Here is a 20,111-nt window from a genome sequence, read left to right on the forward strand (position 1 = left end):
ATGGAATTCCACAGGATACAATAATTAATTTGATAGAGTCCATGCAGCGACGATGCAAGGCTGTTATAGAAAATAATGGTTTCGCTACGAAATATTAAAAAAAAATGTTAACCATGAATTATTTTAAGTTGCAATTGTTTTGTCTTCTTCAAATTATAAGTTTCAAAGACATGAATTTAATTTTTATTTAAAATACCCCCTGACATTTACAATATTACATAAATACAAATAAAATTTGAATAACATAACCCCACAGGTTTTATTATGACAATTTATAAAAAATGTATACTTGTTGCAAATGTTTTGTAAGATACTGTATATATAATGTATATATATGTATATATATATATATATATATATATATATATATATATATATATATATATATATATATATATATATATATATATATATATATATATATATATATATATATATATACATGTATATACATATATATAAAGAACAAAATTCAAATTGGTAGTAGGTAATACAACGGCATTATTACAAAGAGGTTTTGCCACTGTGTAATTTATTGTATAGAACCAACGTAATAATTTATATTGAGGTAATTACACACATAGATACATATTTAAATAAAATTGAATTATAAGTTTTCATATCATTTGTTATTCGTCGTCATCATCCTCTAGTCCCGAGAATTTGTTTGTGGACACTAAAATCTAAAAAAATAAAAAAATAAAAATAAATGTATATATATATATATATATATATATATATATATATATATATATATATATATATATATATATATATATATATATATATATATATATATATATAGAGAATGTTCTGATTATAAATATAATTGAATACATTCAGTATATTACATAGTTCTTTAAATATCAAAATGGCATGTGTAAGACAGAAAGAGTGTTGCAGGTTGAAAAATGTTTTTAATAAATATATAAAATCTTCTACACCGGGTTTGAAAGTCTGCACTTATTGCAATAGCATCAGCCTAAGGGTACAACTCTTATTGGCACGCTATTTACCACGTTTTGGATTTGCTATTAATTTTTGTCAAGGCATCAACGTACGTTTTATTTCAGATTGTCAGCTAATCGAAGTTTGTTTTGGAATTGTAACTAACAACATTTTTTTCTAAAATTGTTGAATAAAAAAAAATTGTATTTACTTTACTTAAAAGGCTTTAGCAATATTTGAAAAATCAATGATATTGGTAGTAATTTTAATTTTGTTGCAGCCGCTTACTGCTATTTTGTGTTAATTTACGATATCAAAACAACTTTTTGTAAGCCTGGTACGCTGAGTTCCTGAATACGGTTGTGTAGAGTGGACCCCTTTTTTGAGTAAACAAATAACATGAAAAATAATAGTAGTAGTTTGAAATAACTATAATGATCTATTTTGTAAGAAAATTGGTAAAAGTTATCCATTCATGATTATTTTGTAAGCGATTCCCCTATACTTTGAAAAGTACACACATGCAATCGCAAATACACACTACCCTACCTTGATGTGATTGTACCATTTATGACTTTTACAAACATTCATGATATGCATTTAAAAATTCTGGCAAAGCCTCATATTCCTAAACAGCTAGGCTTTTATTTCCCTTCTCACTCTCTCTTCTCTCTACTAATCTCAAACAATTTCATTGGCAAAATATATTTTAAGAATGTAAACGCGTATTTCCAGAGCAGTATTTGACACTGTTTTATGGCCGAACAAACAAAATTTGTCAAATATTTGACTTAATACATTTGTCTAGTCAAATATGGAAAAATATTTGAAAAATATTCGTATTCGCACAGTCTGACCGTACCTTAAGGACTAACTACGAAGCTAGTAACCCTTTTCGAGCTTTGTGTGAAAACTGGCGTTTACGTGGATCCCAAGATAAAGGAGGTGGCCCCCTCGGTCGGTTTGCTTCACTGACGTTATCATTTGAATCCCTGCTTTTAACGTATGATGGCTAACATCATTTAAACACATACGAATTTTCAAGCTTAGAGTGTCCATATTAAGTCCTGCATCAGTGTAACTGTCAGTCTCAACAAAAAAGATATAACAGATAGGGTAAGTGCGCCTAAGTTCGGCATGTCCCAGTAGTCGGCAATTTTGAAATTTAAACTTAAATAACTAAAAATGGAATTGACCAAATAATAAAATAATTGCAAAAAAACGTCAGCAGTGTTCTCTGCTCTCTTTCTGTAAAAAACAATGAGCTCCGATCATTTATTAATAATAAACCGTAATTAATAATAGAATAACGGTTTTCGTCAGTGAGTGTCTGCCAACGCGTGCGATGTGCTTGTTTGTAAAGAAAAAATTAGTGGTGGCGTCAACTTAATAATCAATTTAAGTAAATTAAATTCAATACTTTTGGAATCAGAAATATTTTATAATAGTAAATGATAGTCTAACGATCATTTTATAACTTAAAAAATATACATAATCAAGCATTTTTCTCTTATATTATTTACATTAGGAACAGAAAAAAAGAGATTTGCCAGTAGTCGGCGGGGGTGCCGATTACTAGAAAAATATCATTTTTGACCTTGTTCACCAAAACTTGAGAAAGTTATTAAAAAATAATCCAAAAACTACTAAATAAAAAAATAGTTTTGAGTCGGCAGTTGCTTTTATTTGTGCTTTTTGACCAACTTTCCTAAATTAAGTAGTTTTTTTTCTAATCAGCTATTTGACGACCGCCGCTATCTAGGTGGCATTTAAAAAAATGTTGGTTATCTAAAGGAAAAATGTCAATTCACAAATTCCAAACATAAGATAGGTACTTTTTTATTTTATCTCATTTTTATTTTAATTGAAAATCCATACTATTCTTGATTTTCTACCTATATTTGGTTTAAAATGATAATTAATTAAAACACTATTTAAAAACAAAATTAGTTAATAAAACTTTGAAATAAAAAAAATATACAAAATAATATTTTTTAATGAAATAGCATATGCCGACTACTAGCAAATAGACATGCCGAGCATTTGAAAATGGTGCCGACTACTGGCAAAAAACTACTATTTTGGTAAAATTGCAAGTTTTGCCAATTTAATAAAAACAAATTCAATTGTTGTTTATTATTTCGTACTAAACAAAACATGGAATCTGAACAACTTTATTTTTCTGCAATTGAAAGATTTCACTCAGAATGTCGAAAGATTGAAATATTGAAAAGCCTAAAAGTGCCGACTACTGGCACACTTACCCTACATACCATGTAACTATTGTTATAAATGAGAGAATGACTGTAACAAGCATTGAATGCTTAGACTCACCGTTTGTTATAAAACCCCCAGATGTCGTCTATATTGTTTCAGGAGTATTAATGAAAATATTAAAGTCACTTAAATCTAAAATGTTAAAAATATTAACAACTGTACGGTATTTGACAGTTACAAACCATTCTATAATAATATGTAGGTGTACATTTCGAAAAATGCGCTACTAATCCAGTGCAATTCTTTTAAACCGATTCAAGTTGCTTTCGAGGTTTTGTGAGACGACTGGTAAAATCAGAATGTTGACAACGCAAAGCGTGCTGAGGGCTATCTGGATAAAAAGACAAATCCAGCATTCTGTTTTCTATAGCTCATTAATATATCGCTTACTCATATCTGAGCGGAGGCTCATATCTGAACTTTATAGAGAGAAACAATTGTGTATAGTATTGAAGTTAGTGCGATCTCTTCTGGTTTTTAGTTTTTATATATTATGTGTTTAAGGAACTATTGTACCACAAATATTTTCAAAACCACACTTGTAATCTGAATCGACAAAGTCAAATAAAATTAATTTAAGTAAGCAAGAAAACTGTAAAAAGTAAACAGACGGAATTCCTGCAAAAACCTGCAAGCAATTAGCTGGTTTGTCAAAACAAAACAATTAGTGCGTTATAAACAGAGATTAATCATGCAGATATTAAAAGTAAGGCGAACAAACAAAAGGATTGCACTTGCGATTTCCAAAATAAAGATGTTTTTAAATTGCTTATCCGAATATAAATCACCAGAAGGAGAAGAAGAAGAGTAGGAAGTGTTTGCAAGAAGAAATTTGTCTAGCAAGCTCTCAGTGAATGAACTGACAAAATTGTTCTCTCAAATCGCTCTCTTTTGCAGATCTTTTGTGTTAACATATGACTTCCTGATGACTGCAATAATTGTTACAAATTTTAGGGCAACACACTTAATATGTTTTTATACCAGTTTGTGCAAAACAGCATGTACAAATGCCGTCTGTAACAATAACTACCAGTAAAAGAAACTACATTATACTCATCCATACTCAACGTTGAAAAAGTTGAAACTGTTGCATTCAGTTGGAACTGTGCACGTCCATATTTTAGATTTTTTTCTATAATTTAGTAACAAACGAACTAAAGTTATGCAATTATTTAAAAAATCTTTGATCTGTATATACATGTAATTCTAATTGTTAAAATTCATGTAAGTTAAGGAAAAAAGATGTAGTGGCTTCTTTTGTGCACACACGCAACATGATCCGTTTGTTGACTGAAATAAATGATTGTCAAACACTTACGTTGATACAGTGCTAACTACCTCCTCACATAAGTGAAGCCGTCGATGGTCTTCTTCAGAACTCAATTTCAGATTTCAATTGATGAACATCAATTCTCTTTTTCCAACGCTTGTTGGATGTAATGACGAAACATAGCAACACAACAATCATAAACACAAGAAAGGCGGTTAAAATTGGCCGCATTTTTTGCGTCTTTGTCAAGTCGACCAATGTATCATAAATTTTGGAAACTCAGAATGTTATTGTGGTATTTTATAAGACTTGAGGGGAATGTTAGCGTCCTCATATCAATAACATGCCGTTGATAGTTACTTTATTTTCGAACATTATGATACATGTATCGCTTATTGTTCTTATCTCTTCAATAATAATACCGTCATGGAGTTCTACCACTTTATCTAGGTTATTACTTTGGGTGTAGCATTGTTCTGATTTTCCAGATATAAGTTGTTGAGCACAGGTTGTATTTGCCATCAGTTTTTATTATGTGGTAGATAGTGTTTGTAGCCAGCGTGTTGCCGAGTAGACCGACCATCACACGATGTTGGTTATAAAATATAATATACAAGGTGAGATAAAAAAATCTGCGCATGAGTTCTGGTGGCGAACCGAAGGTGCACATTTCCAGCTGACCTTTTTTTAAACTGCTAGACAACGAATGTTTTCACATCGGATAAATTCGGCCAAGGGCGGCAACTCTTTAGCTCTTTTGGGTCTATTTTCTTTTTGTTGATCAATGGCATTTTTCAATATTTGCCGAACCGAATATTGCGATATGTTCAGCTCGCGAGTCATTTTTCGGCCACTGCGACGCGGGTTTAGATCAAGTCGCTTCATTACTTTTCAAGCCAGTTCTGCTGATGTTGCTGTTTTCTTCCGTCCACTTCCTTGATGCCGGGCTACGCTACCAGTACCATGGTAAGGGGCGATGGTACGAGACACAAAAGATTTATTCACATTTAAATGCTGGAGTGCTCTATGACTGTGATTTTACAGCCATTTATAAAGATATCACACTATCATGCTTGAATCTCATCACGAATAACTTTTATTCCGGCTGAGAAATGAAAGTCTGAAGTTGGTTATAGTTTTTCCATCTCACCCTGTATACTCATTTCACATTACTTTTAATTTTAACAATTGATTAAATATGAGATACTGAAAACTGTGTATTGCTCATTATTTTAAAATATTTTCAAATTGTTGGGTTTGATTTTGGAGTTTTGGTATATATTTCTATCTGTCTATTGTTAGAATCAACAAGCTCTAGATTTAGTGTACCAATAACCTTAAGTGCGGTGCATATAAAATTAATGCTCCTTAACTTGCAGCGTTGAACCGTTCGGGTTGATAAAAGGTATTGATATGAAATGAAGTGAAGTGAGCGTAATATTGAATATAATTTGTAGTACCAGCCTATATAAAACGAAAAATTTAAGGAAAAAATACATTAGATCATTTAGAAGCAGCAATCTACCTTAATAAAACGATGGTTCCCTTATCTTCTGTAATCGCTTTTTATTTCCAAGAATTCGATTTTCTTTCGAAATACCTTTTCTCATACCCTATGGATTTTATCTTTAAGATTTTTAATGAAATATATTTTCTTAAAACACGTTAGGTGCAGAGTGGATAGTGTCAATTCGTTATTTATTTGTCACAAAATATTCTGTTATTTGTTGCTTGTAAAATTAGGTCTACTGCTTCATCCGTTTTTCTCTCAATTTTTAAGCATCTAACAATTTCTGAAAGTGTAATGTCAAATCTCTCCACTTGACCGTTTGAAGTGACATGTAAAGGTATGCGGAGAATTGGATCTTTTATATTGACAATTGTTCTGGATAGTATTGGTCGAACAATTGCAACTTGAGAAAATTTATGAACACATGTTACGAAGAACATCTTGTCTGTTAAGTAAATGTCGATGTTTAACAGTATGCCTGGATAAAGTTTGTCCTACAATATGTTCTTCGGGATGACTATAGTATTTCGCCTTTGAATTAACATTACCAACGATTTCGTTTGCTATTTTTGACACCTTAGGTAAATAATAACCTGAGAGGTTTTTCGTACGAGTTTTTGTTAGTGATTTGGTCAACCTTCATCAACCCACCTAAGGTGACTTCTTCTAACTCAGTGGCACAATCTGAAGTTAAAGATAAACCATTATCTATAGCTCGGCCATGAAAATGGTTTTTGTATCGAGATTCACACTACATCTGCTGAGAACATAAGTTCTTATATAAACTCGAAAATCGAAGGAGATTACTTCCTGAGATGTTACAAACTACGTTCATTCTTCTCAAAAAGTAGATCTTCTTCTAAAGTTGTTTTACCCCAAAATTTTTTCTATAAGGTAAGTGCGAATGAATTTTGGCCTGCTAAGTGTTTTTAGGAAGATCAGAAAATGTAGCTCATATACCCATGTAATTGATTATATTTAGATCCTTGGTAAATTTAACTTGCCATCCATTAAGTGCCTCTCATTGCCAGATTCAGAATCGATGACTCCTTTAACACCAACTGGGAATTATAACAATTTTTCATTTGATGTTGTGAATCGTGTTTGCGATTTAGACCTTCATCAAATAAATAGCATTTGTTAATATCACACAGTATTTTGAAATTTTAAGTATCCCTGTTATTTTAACACCCGAAGGTAATTATCACCCAACAGCTTGTATACAGGGTGAGATGAAGAAACTGCAACCAACTTCAGACTGCTGCCATTTCTAAGCCACACGTCCAACAGTTGTTAAAATTATTCCAGTGACAGCTTATTATATTGTGTACAAGTGTACAAAAGCATTTTGGTGAGAATTTTTCAGAAAAAAACTATTCATGATAGAATTCAAGCGTGATAGTGTGATTTCTTTATATTTGGCAGGAAAACCACATATGGCTATTGTTTAACCAAGTAGAGAAAGACAACAGAATGGTTTGGCTGTTAATTCAATTCTAATTTTTATTTAAAGATACTTTTCTTAAGTGCTACAAAAACTACTACAACTTAACCTAATCGCAGCCACACAATTATTCTTATCTATTGTTAGATTTAATAAGGAACATTACAAGGCTGCCTGTCTCTTCCTTCAAGTGGTCTTGGCTATCCACTGTACGCATCTACAGTGTGTGTGTGGGTCATGACCTTTATTATCTTACACATCATCGTATGCCACAGCGCACAAGAACACTGAATTCTATACATGTGAGGTTTTATCACAGCTGGGAGACTGATCATTTCCAAATATTTATTTTTAGTTGTTAGATTTTCTCAGCGCCTCACCCGCACTCAAAAGTATGTACAAAGTATTTTGTACATTCTCCCGGGCGGCTTAAATGCGTATATTTTAGTGAACTTAGTAGTATAGTATTTAAAATGGATCGAATAATATGTAGCTTTGGTTACCTATGGGTTTAATTAAAACACTTTGGTTTATTTTTAATTGTTTATTATTATTATTATTATTATTATTATTATTATTATTATTATTATTATTATTATGTTTATTATGTTTATTGTTGATTAAATTACGGTTCATATCATTAAATTAAATAAAGTTAACATAAAACTTACATCACAACGTTTCTCTTATATTAGCACTTAATAATGAAATAGACTTCTACTTTAGTTTAACTTCTGTTTTCGCTTCTAAGTTTGTACTTGGTTGAACTTATATACAGCAATTGTTTCTGTATGTCTCATTTTCGACGTTCAATAAGTCATCGTGTGGTCATATTCAGTGGAAGGCCATGTTCAATTGTCATCCACATTAGAAATAGTACATTACGCAACAATGTAATGTAATGCGAGTGCGTGGTTGCATCGCCCGTTCCCACATTCGGCCATCCTGATTCGCATTCGACCTAGAATGTGCACTACAATGCTTTATAGTGTTACTTCTCTTGAAACCTTCATTTAACTTGTCAACATAGCAACTCTTTGACGACCCAATGTTAATCTTTCGGATGACTTCAACCTTACGAAAATACATCGAACTGAACTTTATATCTGAACCCAATGGTTTTTGCTTATCATTGTCTATATATGAAGTCTTATATTTTATATCGCCTTCGATTTCCTCCAAAAAATTTGCGTTTTTCCTACCTTTGTAATTTTTTTGTCTTCTTCATTTGGCAACTTAAATTGTGATATTTCTATTTCCCTTTTAGCTTTGTTGAAACGAAAGTCAATTCCTTCCTTCAAACCCTGTCCATTTAGCTGCAACTGTTCAGTATTGCCTTTATTTGGAATTTTATTGTTCTCTTCAATACGCAGAAGTCTTTATAAAAGTCTTCTTTTCTAAAACTAGTAGTCACATATAAGTTATCTGAAAACTCATCTCTTAACTCCAGTCTAGGATTAATGTCCTGTGGCGAAGAAGATTCGCTTGCATTCGTATTATATCCTTAGTGACTGCACTAAGTTATATCTTATAATAAATTGAATTCCCCTCGGGTCTACTTTCATGTCTAACTTGTCCAGAATATCGTTTCCTACAATATCGGGATAAATAATGTCTGGCTTCTGAATAATGTGGAAAATCATATCCATTTTACACCTGTCAACCTTTGTTTGCACTTTAAAAATGTGTATACCCTTCTACTACCTATACCGGAAAGACTTTTAACATTTTTATTTCTCACTACGGACTAGACTAACATCACTCCCTGTATCGACCATAGCCAAAATTTTATTTCTAGAATATCAATTTCTTTGAATATTCTGCGCGAAACCTGCGGTACTTTTTCGGACACTGTGTGGATATTATATTTTATTTTATTTCTTTTTATTTCTAATATTTTAATTTTTATCTTTAAATCTTTTACTGTTGACGATTGACACAGAATACTTTTGTTCAAACTATTACCGGATAAGCCTTCAATAAAGTCGTCAATATTTATTTGATGACCTATCTCCATTAGACTGTACAGATATTACCTCATGCTTCCATTTTGCTCCTTTCTTCTGCCGGCTGTGAACTTCTACTGATTATATCCTCACGTCGAATTCGTTCTTCAATGCTTGTTTCAGTGTTAGCCAATTCTTAATGTTAGGTTGACTCCTAACAAAAGTTTTAGCTGCACCCGTCAACAACTGTTTCCCATATATGAATTTGCGTAACGGTACAAGCACAATCTACGAATTCTCTAAGCCAATGTTCAACTCTTGGTAACTTGTCACCACAAAATTTTGAGACTGAATCCTGAATGTCCCTCAGTGTGAAGAAATTGACCATTGGCGTTGCCTCGCCATAATCAGATTCGTCGTTTTCGGTAGAGGAGGAATGACCAAAATGTTGTAGAAGACGGGCCTGCAACTCGCTTTTATTCCCACTTCGTGCTAATTTGAGTTCGCCCAATTTATCTTTCAGACCTTCAACAGTCAACATTTCTATGTCTTTCTTGTCCATTATTGTATTGTTTTTGTCTACAGTGGCTTAATCAATATTATTAAAATCTATGTTTTAAATTTATGAGTTTCTACATAAGGAATCACACTTCTATTACAACTGAAAAAATTCATATGCTCTCCTTAGCAAAACAAAAAAAAAACTGTTTAACGCAGATCAACAAAATTTACATTAAAACACTAACGTTACTTGTTTGCGATCAATTTCCCCAAAATACTACAAATAAGTCACTGCTCTCTTCATAAATCTCCCTATTGCTCAACACCAATTTATCTGCTTACAACTAAAATACGCAGTTGATATTTCCAACTTATTTGTAAATATCAATATTGCCGTTAGTTTTACAAAAAAAAAAAAAAAAATATATATATATATATATATTTATTAAATGCAATCGCCCTAACAAACATTCATACAAAAAATTTACTTATTCATACATTTCTAAACGCTGTTATGATTTACCAAAATTCGGCGTAGGTTATCTTCTTAGCCCCCCTTCACCTGTTGTCTTCTCAATTATTGCATCAGCAAATATAAATGGTTGAAACTTCTTAATGCGATGTTGTTGTTGTCCACGATATTGCCATATGGCAAGAAACACAAGCACTTATTGTTGTAATATTCATGCACAAACTGCTTTGTTGTTGTAGACACACAGCTATTCCTCTTTTCTATCAACTGGCGATCGTATCAGCAACGGTATTATTGTTCAAATTCTTGCACAAGCAACTTTGTTGTTGTTTTGTCCATAAGCAGGCAAACTAATTTGTTGTTGTTTTCACTATCTTGTTAATTGCCCTATTTCACAAATGTTTCTGATGTAATGTCACAATTACGATTTGATGATCATTACAAAATTACATCAGCAAACGATTTTTCATTTTCTCGAACAAATTGTTTTCATGAAGTTTTCTTCTCACTTTTATTATTGTTGTAGCGACCAGTAGTGTCTTCATAAGATTATTATTATTATTATAATTATAATTATTATTGTTATTGTTATTATTATTATTAGTATTATTATTATTCTTATTATTATTATTATTATTATTATCATTATCATTATCATTATCATTATTATTATTATTATTATTATTATTATTATTATTATTATTATTATTATTATATTATTATTATTATATTATTATTATTATTATATTATTATTATTATTATTATTATTATTATTATATTATTATTATTATTATTATTATTATTATTATTATTATTATTATTATTATTATTATTATTATTATTATTATTATTATTATTATTATTATTATATTATTATTATTATTATTATTATTATTATTATTATTATTATTATTATTATTATTATTATTATTATTATTATTATTATTATTATTATTATTATAATGTTCATTACAGTTCACAATATTTCTCTTATATTAGCATTTAATAATGAAACAGACTTCTACTTCAGTTTAACTTCTGTTTTCACTTCTAAACTTCTATACACCAACTGTTACTGTATGTTTCATTTTCAAGCTCGTCAATTCGCATGTGTCTATGTTCAGTCTCCTTCGTGTGGTCATGCTCAGTGGAAGGCCATGTTCATTTGTTATTCACATTAGAATTGTCATTCACATTAGAAATGTGACAGCGCACAACATCACTGAATTCTACACATGTGACGTTTTATCGCAGCAGGGAGATCGATCATTTTTAAATATTTATTTTAGTTGTTAGATTTTCCCAGTGCCTCACCCGCACTAAAAAGTATGTACAAAGTATTTTGTACAACATTTAAATGCGAATAAATCTTTTGTGTCTCGTACCATCGCTCGTTACTGTGATACTGGTAGCGTAGCCCGACGTCAAGGAAGTGGGCGGAAGAAAACTGCAACATCGGCAGAAATGGTTCGAAAAGTAAAGAAGCGTCTTGATCGAAACCCGCGTCGCAGTGGCCGAAAAATGTCTCGTGAGCTGAACATTTGCAATATTCCATTCGGCAAATATTGAAAAATGAGCTCGGGGTAAAACCATTGAAATTCGAAAAAGTGCAAGAACACAGAAACAGAAAGAAAATAGACTCAAAAGAGCTAAAAAGTTGATTCCGAATGTGGTGAACTGCCGAATTTGATTTTCTCCAATGAGAAAACATTCGTTGTCTAGCAGTTTGTAAACAAACAAAATGATCGTGTTTACTTGGCAAAGAAAATGTGCATTTTTGGGTTGGCCACCAGAACTCAAACGGCGGCCATGGTGTGGGCCGCCATAACAGCCGATGGCCGCTCTCCGCTCCTATAAATCGACCGTGGCATCAGAATAAATACCGAATGTTATTGCGAAAATATTCTGGAGGGTGTATTAAAGCCTTGGGCACGCAAACATTTTGACCGCAGACCTTGGACATTCCAACAGGTCTCGGCACCATCGCACTCAGCACGCGCCATCCAAGAATGGTTACAGAATGAGGTTCCTCGCTTAATTTTCAGCGCTTTGCAAAGTTGTTTGGTAAAAATTAATTACTGGTGTAATTACACATAAAGTCCTAAGTCTATTTCAATATAGTTTCTGCAGTCCATTGCTAATCTTATATAATTTTCATCGGAGGTAATTAAAGGGTTTGTTCACAACAAACATACTGATGCAATTTATACCGATTTCCCAAAGCTTTTGATAAAGTCAATTATATGTTATTTCTATTCAAACTTGTACGTATAGGATTTAGTAGAAAATTGGTTTAATGGGTTCCATTCTATTTGCGCGATAGGTCACATATAGTTTTATTTGAAGGTTGTCATTCTAAATCTATCGATGTTCCATCTGGTTTTCCACAAGGAAGTCATCTTATGTCAGTTCTATTTTTAAAGTTTGTTAATGATCTACCAAATTCAATTGAGTATGTTAAATTATTAAGAAATTAAATTATGATGTAAAATTATCCATGACTCATAAATCTCAAATAAATGTTAACTTACTGTAAAGAGATTTAAACAGCCTTTTTAATCGGCGTTATCTCAATGGCATGGAGTTGATTAAAAAAATGCAAGCATATGCGTTTTTTTTAGATCCAACCCTATATTAAATCATTATGGTATAAATGGTAGCTTTCTTGGAACTTTTGATGGACCCCAAATTAAATTTTAATAACCATATGGTTTCTATGGTAAATAAAGCATCCGGTGTCTTAAGATTTATTAAACGTTGGGCCAAAAAATTTTCTGATCCATATGTAACTAAACAATTATATTCTATGTAAATTAACAATGGTGCGGATCGTGATATGTACGCTATCCCTACATATGGGGATGGTTGTTTTGTTGTTTCATAGAAATCTTTTTGGAAATTGTTTTGGAAAATGTTATAAATTAACAAGTAACAAAGCGGAAGGTCAGTTTGGGCCGAACTTTTATTTCCCTCCTCCATGAGGTAAAAAAACCTTTAGAAATAAAAAATCGATATTGAATATTTCCATTTTTACCATAGAAATCGGTTGGTTAAGTCTTAAAAGTGCCGTATAGTCGATGGTACCTATTTCTAAGTTAAGTGGTTTTTATCTATGGTGAGGCTAAAATCAGCAAAACCCAAAATATTCGGAGGTACCGCCTTATAAGTGATAAAGAAATAATGAACCAATTCCAGCAGTCTTCTGTCAGGGAAAACAGAATCCATTTCAAAATTTACTTTAATACTGAAAATCGGGAAATACTGAAGCATGGGTGGTTATACAAAATGTTAACCTATCTATATAGACAATGATCTGCCACCGGAGGTAGAACCCACTACGAACCCAAAGTTTGAAAATGAAAAATATTATATTATATTCGCTACATACTTTCTGGTGGATGTATGTGGAATATTTAAATAAAAATAGGTATCTATATAAATTTAAAAATGGTGTAAACAATGTACAGTTACTCATCACTTGAGAATGTTATGCAGATCAAGAATATATATTACTTTGTTATATTTCGAAGACTTACAAAATGGGAAAATTTAAATACTTCTCGAATGGGAAAATTTAAATACTTCTCGAAAAATGCCGATAAAAATACCAACATTTGCATGTTGCCGCATGATGTTAGTTACTAATCTTAAACTAGGACTTAACGGCTGGACTAAATGTGACAATTGCCTCAATACAAAATGGTCTGCTTCCAGAAAGGATAAAATAAAAAAACCGCATAAAAGTACGGCATTAAAAATTTGAGTATATTTGCTATAATTTGTAGTATATTTGTAATTTTTATATTGCATGACATTTTTAACATTCTATTTTGAATAAGCTGACCCGGTCCGCGTTGATGAGAAAAATACAATTTCAAAAATTTAACTGAATTAAGGTATAAAGCTCTCCAGTTAACCAAACTTCCACTTGGTTAAAAATCAAATCTAATGAAATCCAATTCATGGTGTCAGATTGCTGTAGCCTTTTTAACATTTTTCCGCTTTGCTAGACCCCTACTTCAAATTAAATTGAATTGTCTAAACAATATATGTTGCAAAAACCCTATACTTTGCTTAAAATATTGACAGCTGCAATCAATAAGAGACTCTCTATGCATGAAAAACTAATGAAATTTTTACAGAAACCCTGGATCAAATCATCTCCATACAATAAAGTTTCCTTATTAGTATATATTTTCTGTAGTTAGAAGGTTTTATCCACCAAATCTATAAAAAAATTTTGAATCGAAATAAACACGTAATGCAAAATGATACAGCCCCGTTTTAATCGCTTCAAAGAACCTAAACCCACTTCTCAGCAACATAAATGAACTTAATCCATAAAAATGTGTGTATTGAACGTTTTCCCATCAAATGGGTTGTAATTTTGAGTTCATGATTGAGAGCATTAAGAGGGCAGCACAACTTAACTTTTAACAGAAGAAGAAACGTTAGCCAATAGAATAATCCTGTTCATAGGACTTCTGCAGAAATTATCTATTCCCTCGGAATCTGTCCAATCATCCCACATCTTTTATGATGCCAATGGATAGTACTCTTCATTAGCTTTCCATTGATGTGTATGTTGTACCGTAAGAAATGTCCTGAAAGGCATATGGCCAATTTATTGAAACGGACCTCCGGAAATGTTAGCGGAAACCATTTCTGGCTACCTCTGTGAAACAATATTATACAAAATTATGCCAAAATCAGTAAGAAAAGTCAAAAGTCGGGCGAAGCCGACTATATGATACTATACACCACTATACATATTTAGTAGAGCTCCCGTAACAAAAGAATTTGGTTTCAGAGGAACTAAGCTGAATCGATTTTCACTAAATTTGACGGAGACATTTTAATCTTTTATACCAAATAACATTGGTATAGAGTGCATCATATCACTTCGAGAAGGATTATATTAAAAAAATATGTATATCAGAGCCGAGTTCCACAAAATGTAAACGTACGTCCCGAAATTCACTCCATTTGGGCTGATATTAGCCATTATTTGTACAATAAACATGAAATCGGATTAAAGATTTATATGGAAGTTACATCCAAATCTTAGCCTTTCTCGGTAAAATTTGGCAAATGTATTTCTGAGTTCTTTAATAAATCTGGAACCAAACATCAATGTTGTCGAAAACATATTACGAATATATATTTGGGAGTTATATTTAAATTAGAACCGATTCTTATCAATTTCAACAGGCTTCAGTCATTATGGGTCTATCTCGCTTCCTTCTCCATGTGACAAACAAATGCACAAAGACATAATTCCCTTAACACTATGTGGTGTAGGGTATAAAATGCTTAAAAAATTGGCTATTAGATAGAAATCGGTCGGAAATTGTGACAGAAACATGCAAAATGACAAGTGCCAGGTGGTGGAATTATATGAGAGCTATACATCAATTGTGTAGGAAATTGTGACAGAAACATGCTAAATGACAAGTGCCAGGTGTGGAATTATATGAGAACTATACATAAACGGGTATACGTGTGTACTATTTTAAAAATATATATCTTAAATCCCTGCAAGCATTTGGAAGTGAGTAACTCACTTCCATTTAAAGATGCCAGTTCTGCGGGGCTTCTTATCCTAATAAATACGATAGTATGTAAATTTACAATAACAAAACTAATGTTGTCTACTTTCTATCATTACGGAGTAACTACGTAGTGGCGTCCAGGAAGATAAAATATGGTGTCCCATGTGCAGACACTATATTGTGACTTCCATCGGAAAAAACATCGATAATTTACAATTAATTACGAATTCAACAATAATATGACTTTAATTTGTCTGAGGAATATAAGACACTGTGGCGCAGTGGATTTGATCTCTGTACACCTCGGTTCGATTCCCAATCCAAACATCACATTTTTAAAACGAAAAAATTGTTTGAGTATTTCATCTAATAAGTAAGAGATCTATGAAAGTGCACATTGGAAAAAGTAACAACAACAATAAAAAAACAAGTAAAAAACATTAAGTTCGGCCGGGAAGAACTTTAATTCCTCCCACCTTAGGGTAATACCCTAGAACCAATTATGACCCACAAATACCAATTTTTAGACATATTCGTGCGAAAATGTGGCAAAAATCATCAAAATACCGAATACCGGGAGGTACCGCTATATAGGGTTATACAAAAGCGTAGACCTATACATACAATATTTCGCCAATGGAGCTAGAACTCATTATGACCACCAACTTCCAATTTTAAGACCAATTTGTGATAAAATGTGACAAAAGGCATCAAAATATCGAATATCGAAAGATACCGTAATATGGAGGCTATACCAAAGCGTGGATCTATACATACAATGTTTCGCCGCACGAACTAGGACACATTATGACCTACAAATACCAATTATCAGACAAATCCGTGAAAAAGTGTGGCAAAAATCATCAAAATACCGAATATCGGGATGGGTACTATACCAAAACGTGGACCGATATATCTCATTTTCTATACCAACCATCCTAGACACAATACAAATTATTATGCTAAATTTTGACGCTCTACGTCAAATAATGTAGGCTGTATCGTGATTTCAACAGACAGACGGACATCGTTAAATCGTCTTAGAATTTTATATATATATATATATATATATATATATATATATATATATATATATATATATATATATATATATATATATATATATATATATATATATAAATCAATTGTTGTTTGTTGGTAACGGAATCAGTTGAAGACGGCTGGACCGATTTGCATAATTTTTTGTACAAACGTTTGTCATACCCCGAGTTAGGTTTTTAAAGAAAAAAATATTAATCACGCCTCCTTTTACGCCCACTATTACGATTTATCTAAAATATTTATATTTGCCAAAATAGTGAAGATATCGGTTTGAGAATTATTACACGAGATGCTGTTTGCTTTCCATCCAACCCTAAGTACTTATTTAGGGGCTGAGGAACGCGCCTACTTTTAAATCTATCTCTCTATATGTAAAAGAAAGTTGTGTTAGTTACTACTCTTATAAGATAAAGACCGCCGGTCTGATTTTAACGATTTAGACAAATTCGGAATTGCCTCTTGGCAGAAAAGAATAAAATCCAAAAAAATCGCGTAAAAATGTGAAATTTGAACATTTTCATTTTGACTTTTAAAATGTACAATAGTAATGTTTTATATTGCATATTTTTTCCATTTTGACCTTCTATTTTCGAATGTACATTTGTAGTGTTTTTTTTTTTAATTCTAATATGATGTGTAGGTTATAAAACTGTTATTTATAGATTTTATGTATTTGTTCGTAATACCCAATAAATACATAAAATCTATAAATAACAATTTAATCCGTTGTCGCTTTATATGAAAATTCTAAAATCGGGAAAATCGACAATTTTTCAATGGAATCGAATTTCAAAATAATAGTGCATTCTACCGACAAACTTCATAAGGACCTTTAAAAATTTGCCGCAGAAAAAATCAGCGAACCAGTTGAAGATTCTTTTTCTTTTTTCTATATTGAAGTGAAAAATTTTTATTGGTTTGAATTCTGAATGAATAATATTAAAAATGAAATGATGGCGCAATACGATGTTAAATGCTTTCTACTCCAGGACCTACATCGTGCTTCAGCTGGAAGATGCGAACACATTAAAACAAACAAAAATGACCGAAGAAGCGTTATGGGGTTAATTTCAAAAAGTGGACCTGCTTCTTTCGTATGACAATAAATTGTCAAATGAGAACACAAAATGCAAAATACATTGGGACTGCAATCAGTCAAATACCGACTATAAAGAACGCAAAATAGAAATTCTACCTAAACATTCAAGATACCTTTAATCGCTTTGGCAGGTCATGATATGGGTCATAACCCCTGATAACGGAACAACCCGATATCAAGTATATTCTACATTTTAACCATATTTTTCGTGCTAATTTTAGCTCATGTTGATAATTTAAGAAGAAACCATCTTTGCAAAAAAATATCAAGTTTTGGTATCACCATCATAAGATTTAAGATATTTTCGGGGTCTTGGCCACTTTTTTTCATTTTTTGGCTCTTATTTGACATCTTTGTTTCTAAGGGGGAAGAAAACCTCTTCTTATAAAATTTTTATTTTTCGGAATAGTGCGCATCTTAGTCTTGAGGCTACCTGGGTAAAAAACCCTGGGGTAGAAAATCATCTTACAGATAATTATCCTCATAGGAATTTATTTAAGTATAGTCCCCACATTAGTATACCCTCAAGTCCACTTTCCCAACCAATGTGTGGTCAGAAAAGAAAATTTGGTATTCTATTGAATTTGTAACCCCCAATAAAATATTGGTTGGGAACGTAGATTTGGGATGTACGTCTATATGAAATAAACTCCGAAATGTCATTCTGGGACTCATTCAGTCGGAAATTGTGGCAGAAACATGAAAAAAATACGAAATTATAAAGTAACTTTATTGGATCTCCACCGCACAATTTAAATGACAAACAATTAATGCCCATCTTACGGTAATCGGAGCAAAAGAGTAATTCTTTTGGCTATTCCGACAACATTCTGCCTTCAAGTATGAGGTGAACAAAACTGAATACCACACAGTAGGGGATTTTAAACGATGGAAATACAAATTTCAAATTATAGCTTATTTGAATGCTTTTTACAATATCAAAAATTGAGCTGAATTTTCCCATGGGACTATTATAGATGTTCTTTATCATATAGGTATTTAACACTCAAATTAAAGCCTATAGCTGAAAAATAAGATCAGGCTATTCATAATATCTAAAACCGACGGTAATTATAATTTTTGCCATGAATATTAATTTATATTTAGTCATGGAGTCATTACTCATAATCACGTCATTACTTATCAAAATTGGAGTAATTATAATGGAGTCATTACTTATAATGAAAATTGTGCCGCCTATATAAGTCAGACCTGTGATTTATTATGCTTTAAAGACTAAAAGTACGGGCCGGCAACGCGGACCGGGCCAGCATATATATATATATATATATATATATATATATATATATATATATATATATATATATATATATATATATATATATATATATATATATATATTTTTTTTTTTTTTTTTTTTTTTTTCACTTCCAATAACTATCGAGGAAGTGACTTCTACCATTATTAGAAGTAACGCTGTATGTTCTATTTACTCATGCTTAAACCTATCGCGGGCGTGGTTCATCTCTTCCCGAACGATGCTATATATATATATATAAAAATCAATTGTTGTTTGTTGGTAACGGAATCAGTTGAAGACGGCTGGACCGATTTGCATAATTTTTTGTACAAACGTTTGTCATACCCCGAGTTAGGTTTTTAAAGAAAAAAATATTAATCACGCCTCCTTTTACGCCCACTATTACGATTTATCTAAAATATTTATATTTGCCAAAATAGTGAAGATATCGGTTTGAGAATTATTACACGAGATGCTGTTTGCTTTCCATCCAACCCTAAGTACTTATTTAGGGGCTGAGGAACGCGCCTACTTTTAAATCTATCTCTCTATATGTAAAAGAAAGTTGTGTTAGTTACTACTCTTATAAGATAAAGACCGCCGGTCTGATTTTAACGATTTAGACAAATTCGGAATTGCCTCTTGGCAGAAAAGAATAAAATCCAAAAAAATCGCGTAAAAATGTGAAATTTGAACATTTTCATTTTGACTTTTAAAATGTACAATAGTAATGTTTTATATTGCATATTTTTTCCATTTTGACCTTCT

The 20,111-nt window shown here is 31.7% G+C and overlaps 1 protein-coding gene across 3 annotated transcripts in view; it reads right to left on the reverse strand.

Annotated features, from left to right (window-relative positions):
- Positions 1 to 477: 477 nt before the first annotated feature.
- Positions 478 to 20,111, reverse strand: part of LOC101901053 (eukaryotic translation initiation factor 4B) — a 151,368-nt gene continuing 131,734 nt past the window's right edge. For all 3 annotated transcript variants that reach the window (XR_009343052.1, XM_059126891.1, XM_059126890.1), the window contains one exon: positions 478 to 683. Coding sequence is in view for 2 of the 3 variants with exons in the window: in XM_059126890.1 (XP_058982873.1) it covers positions 630 to 683 (54 nt within the window). In the remaining variant the exon portion in view is untranslated. The remainder of the gene's footprint in view (positions 684 to 20,111) is intronic.

The sequence above is a fragment of the Musca domestica genome, unplaced genomic scaffold (assembly GCF_030504385.1).
Source record: "Musca domestica strain aabys unplaced genomic scaffold, Musca_domestica.polishedcontigs.V.1.1 4, whole genome shotgun sequence".
Classification (NCBI taxonomy): domain Eukaryota; kingdom Metazoa; phylum Arthropoda; class Insecta; order Diptera; family Muscidae; genus Musca; species Musca domestica.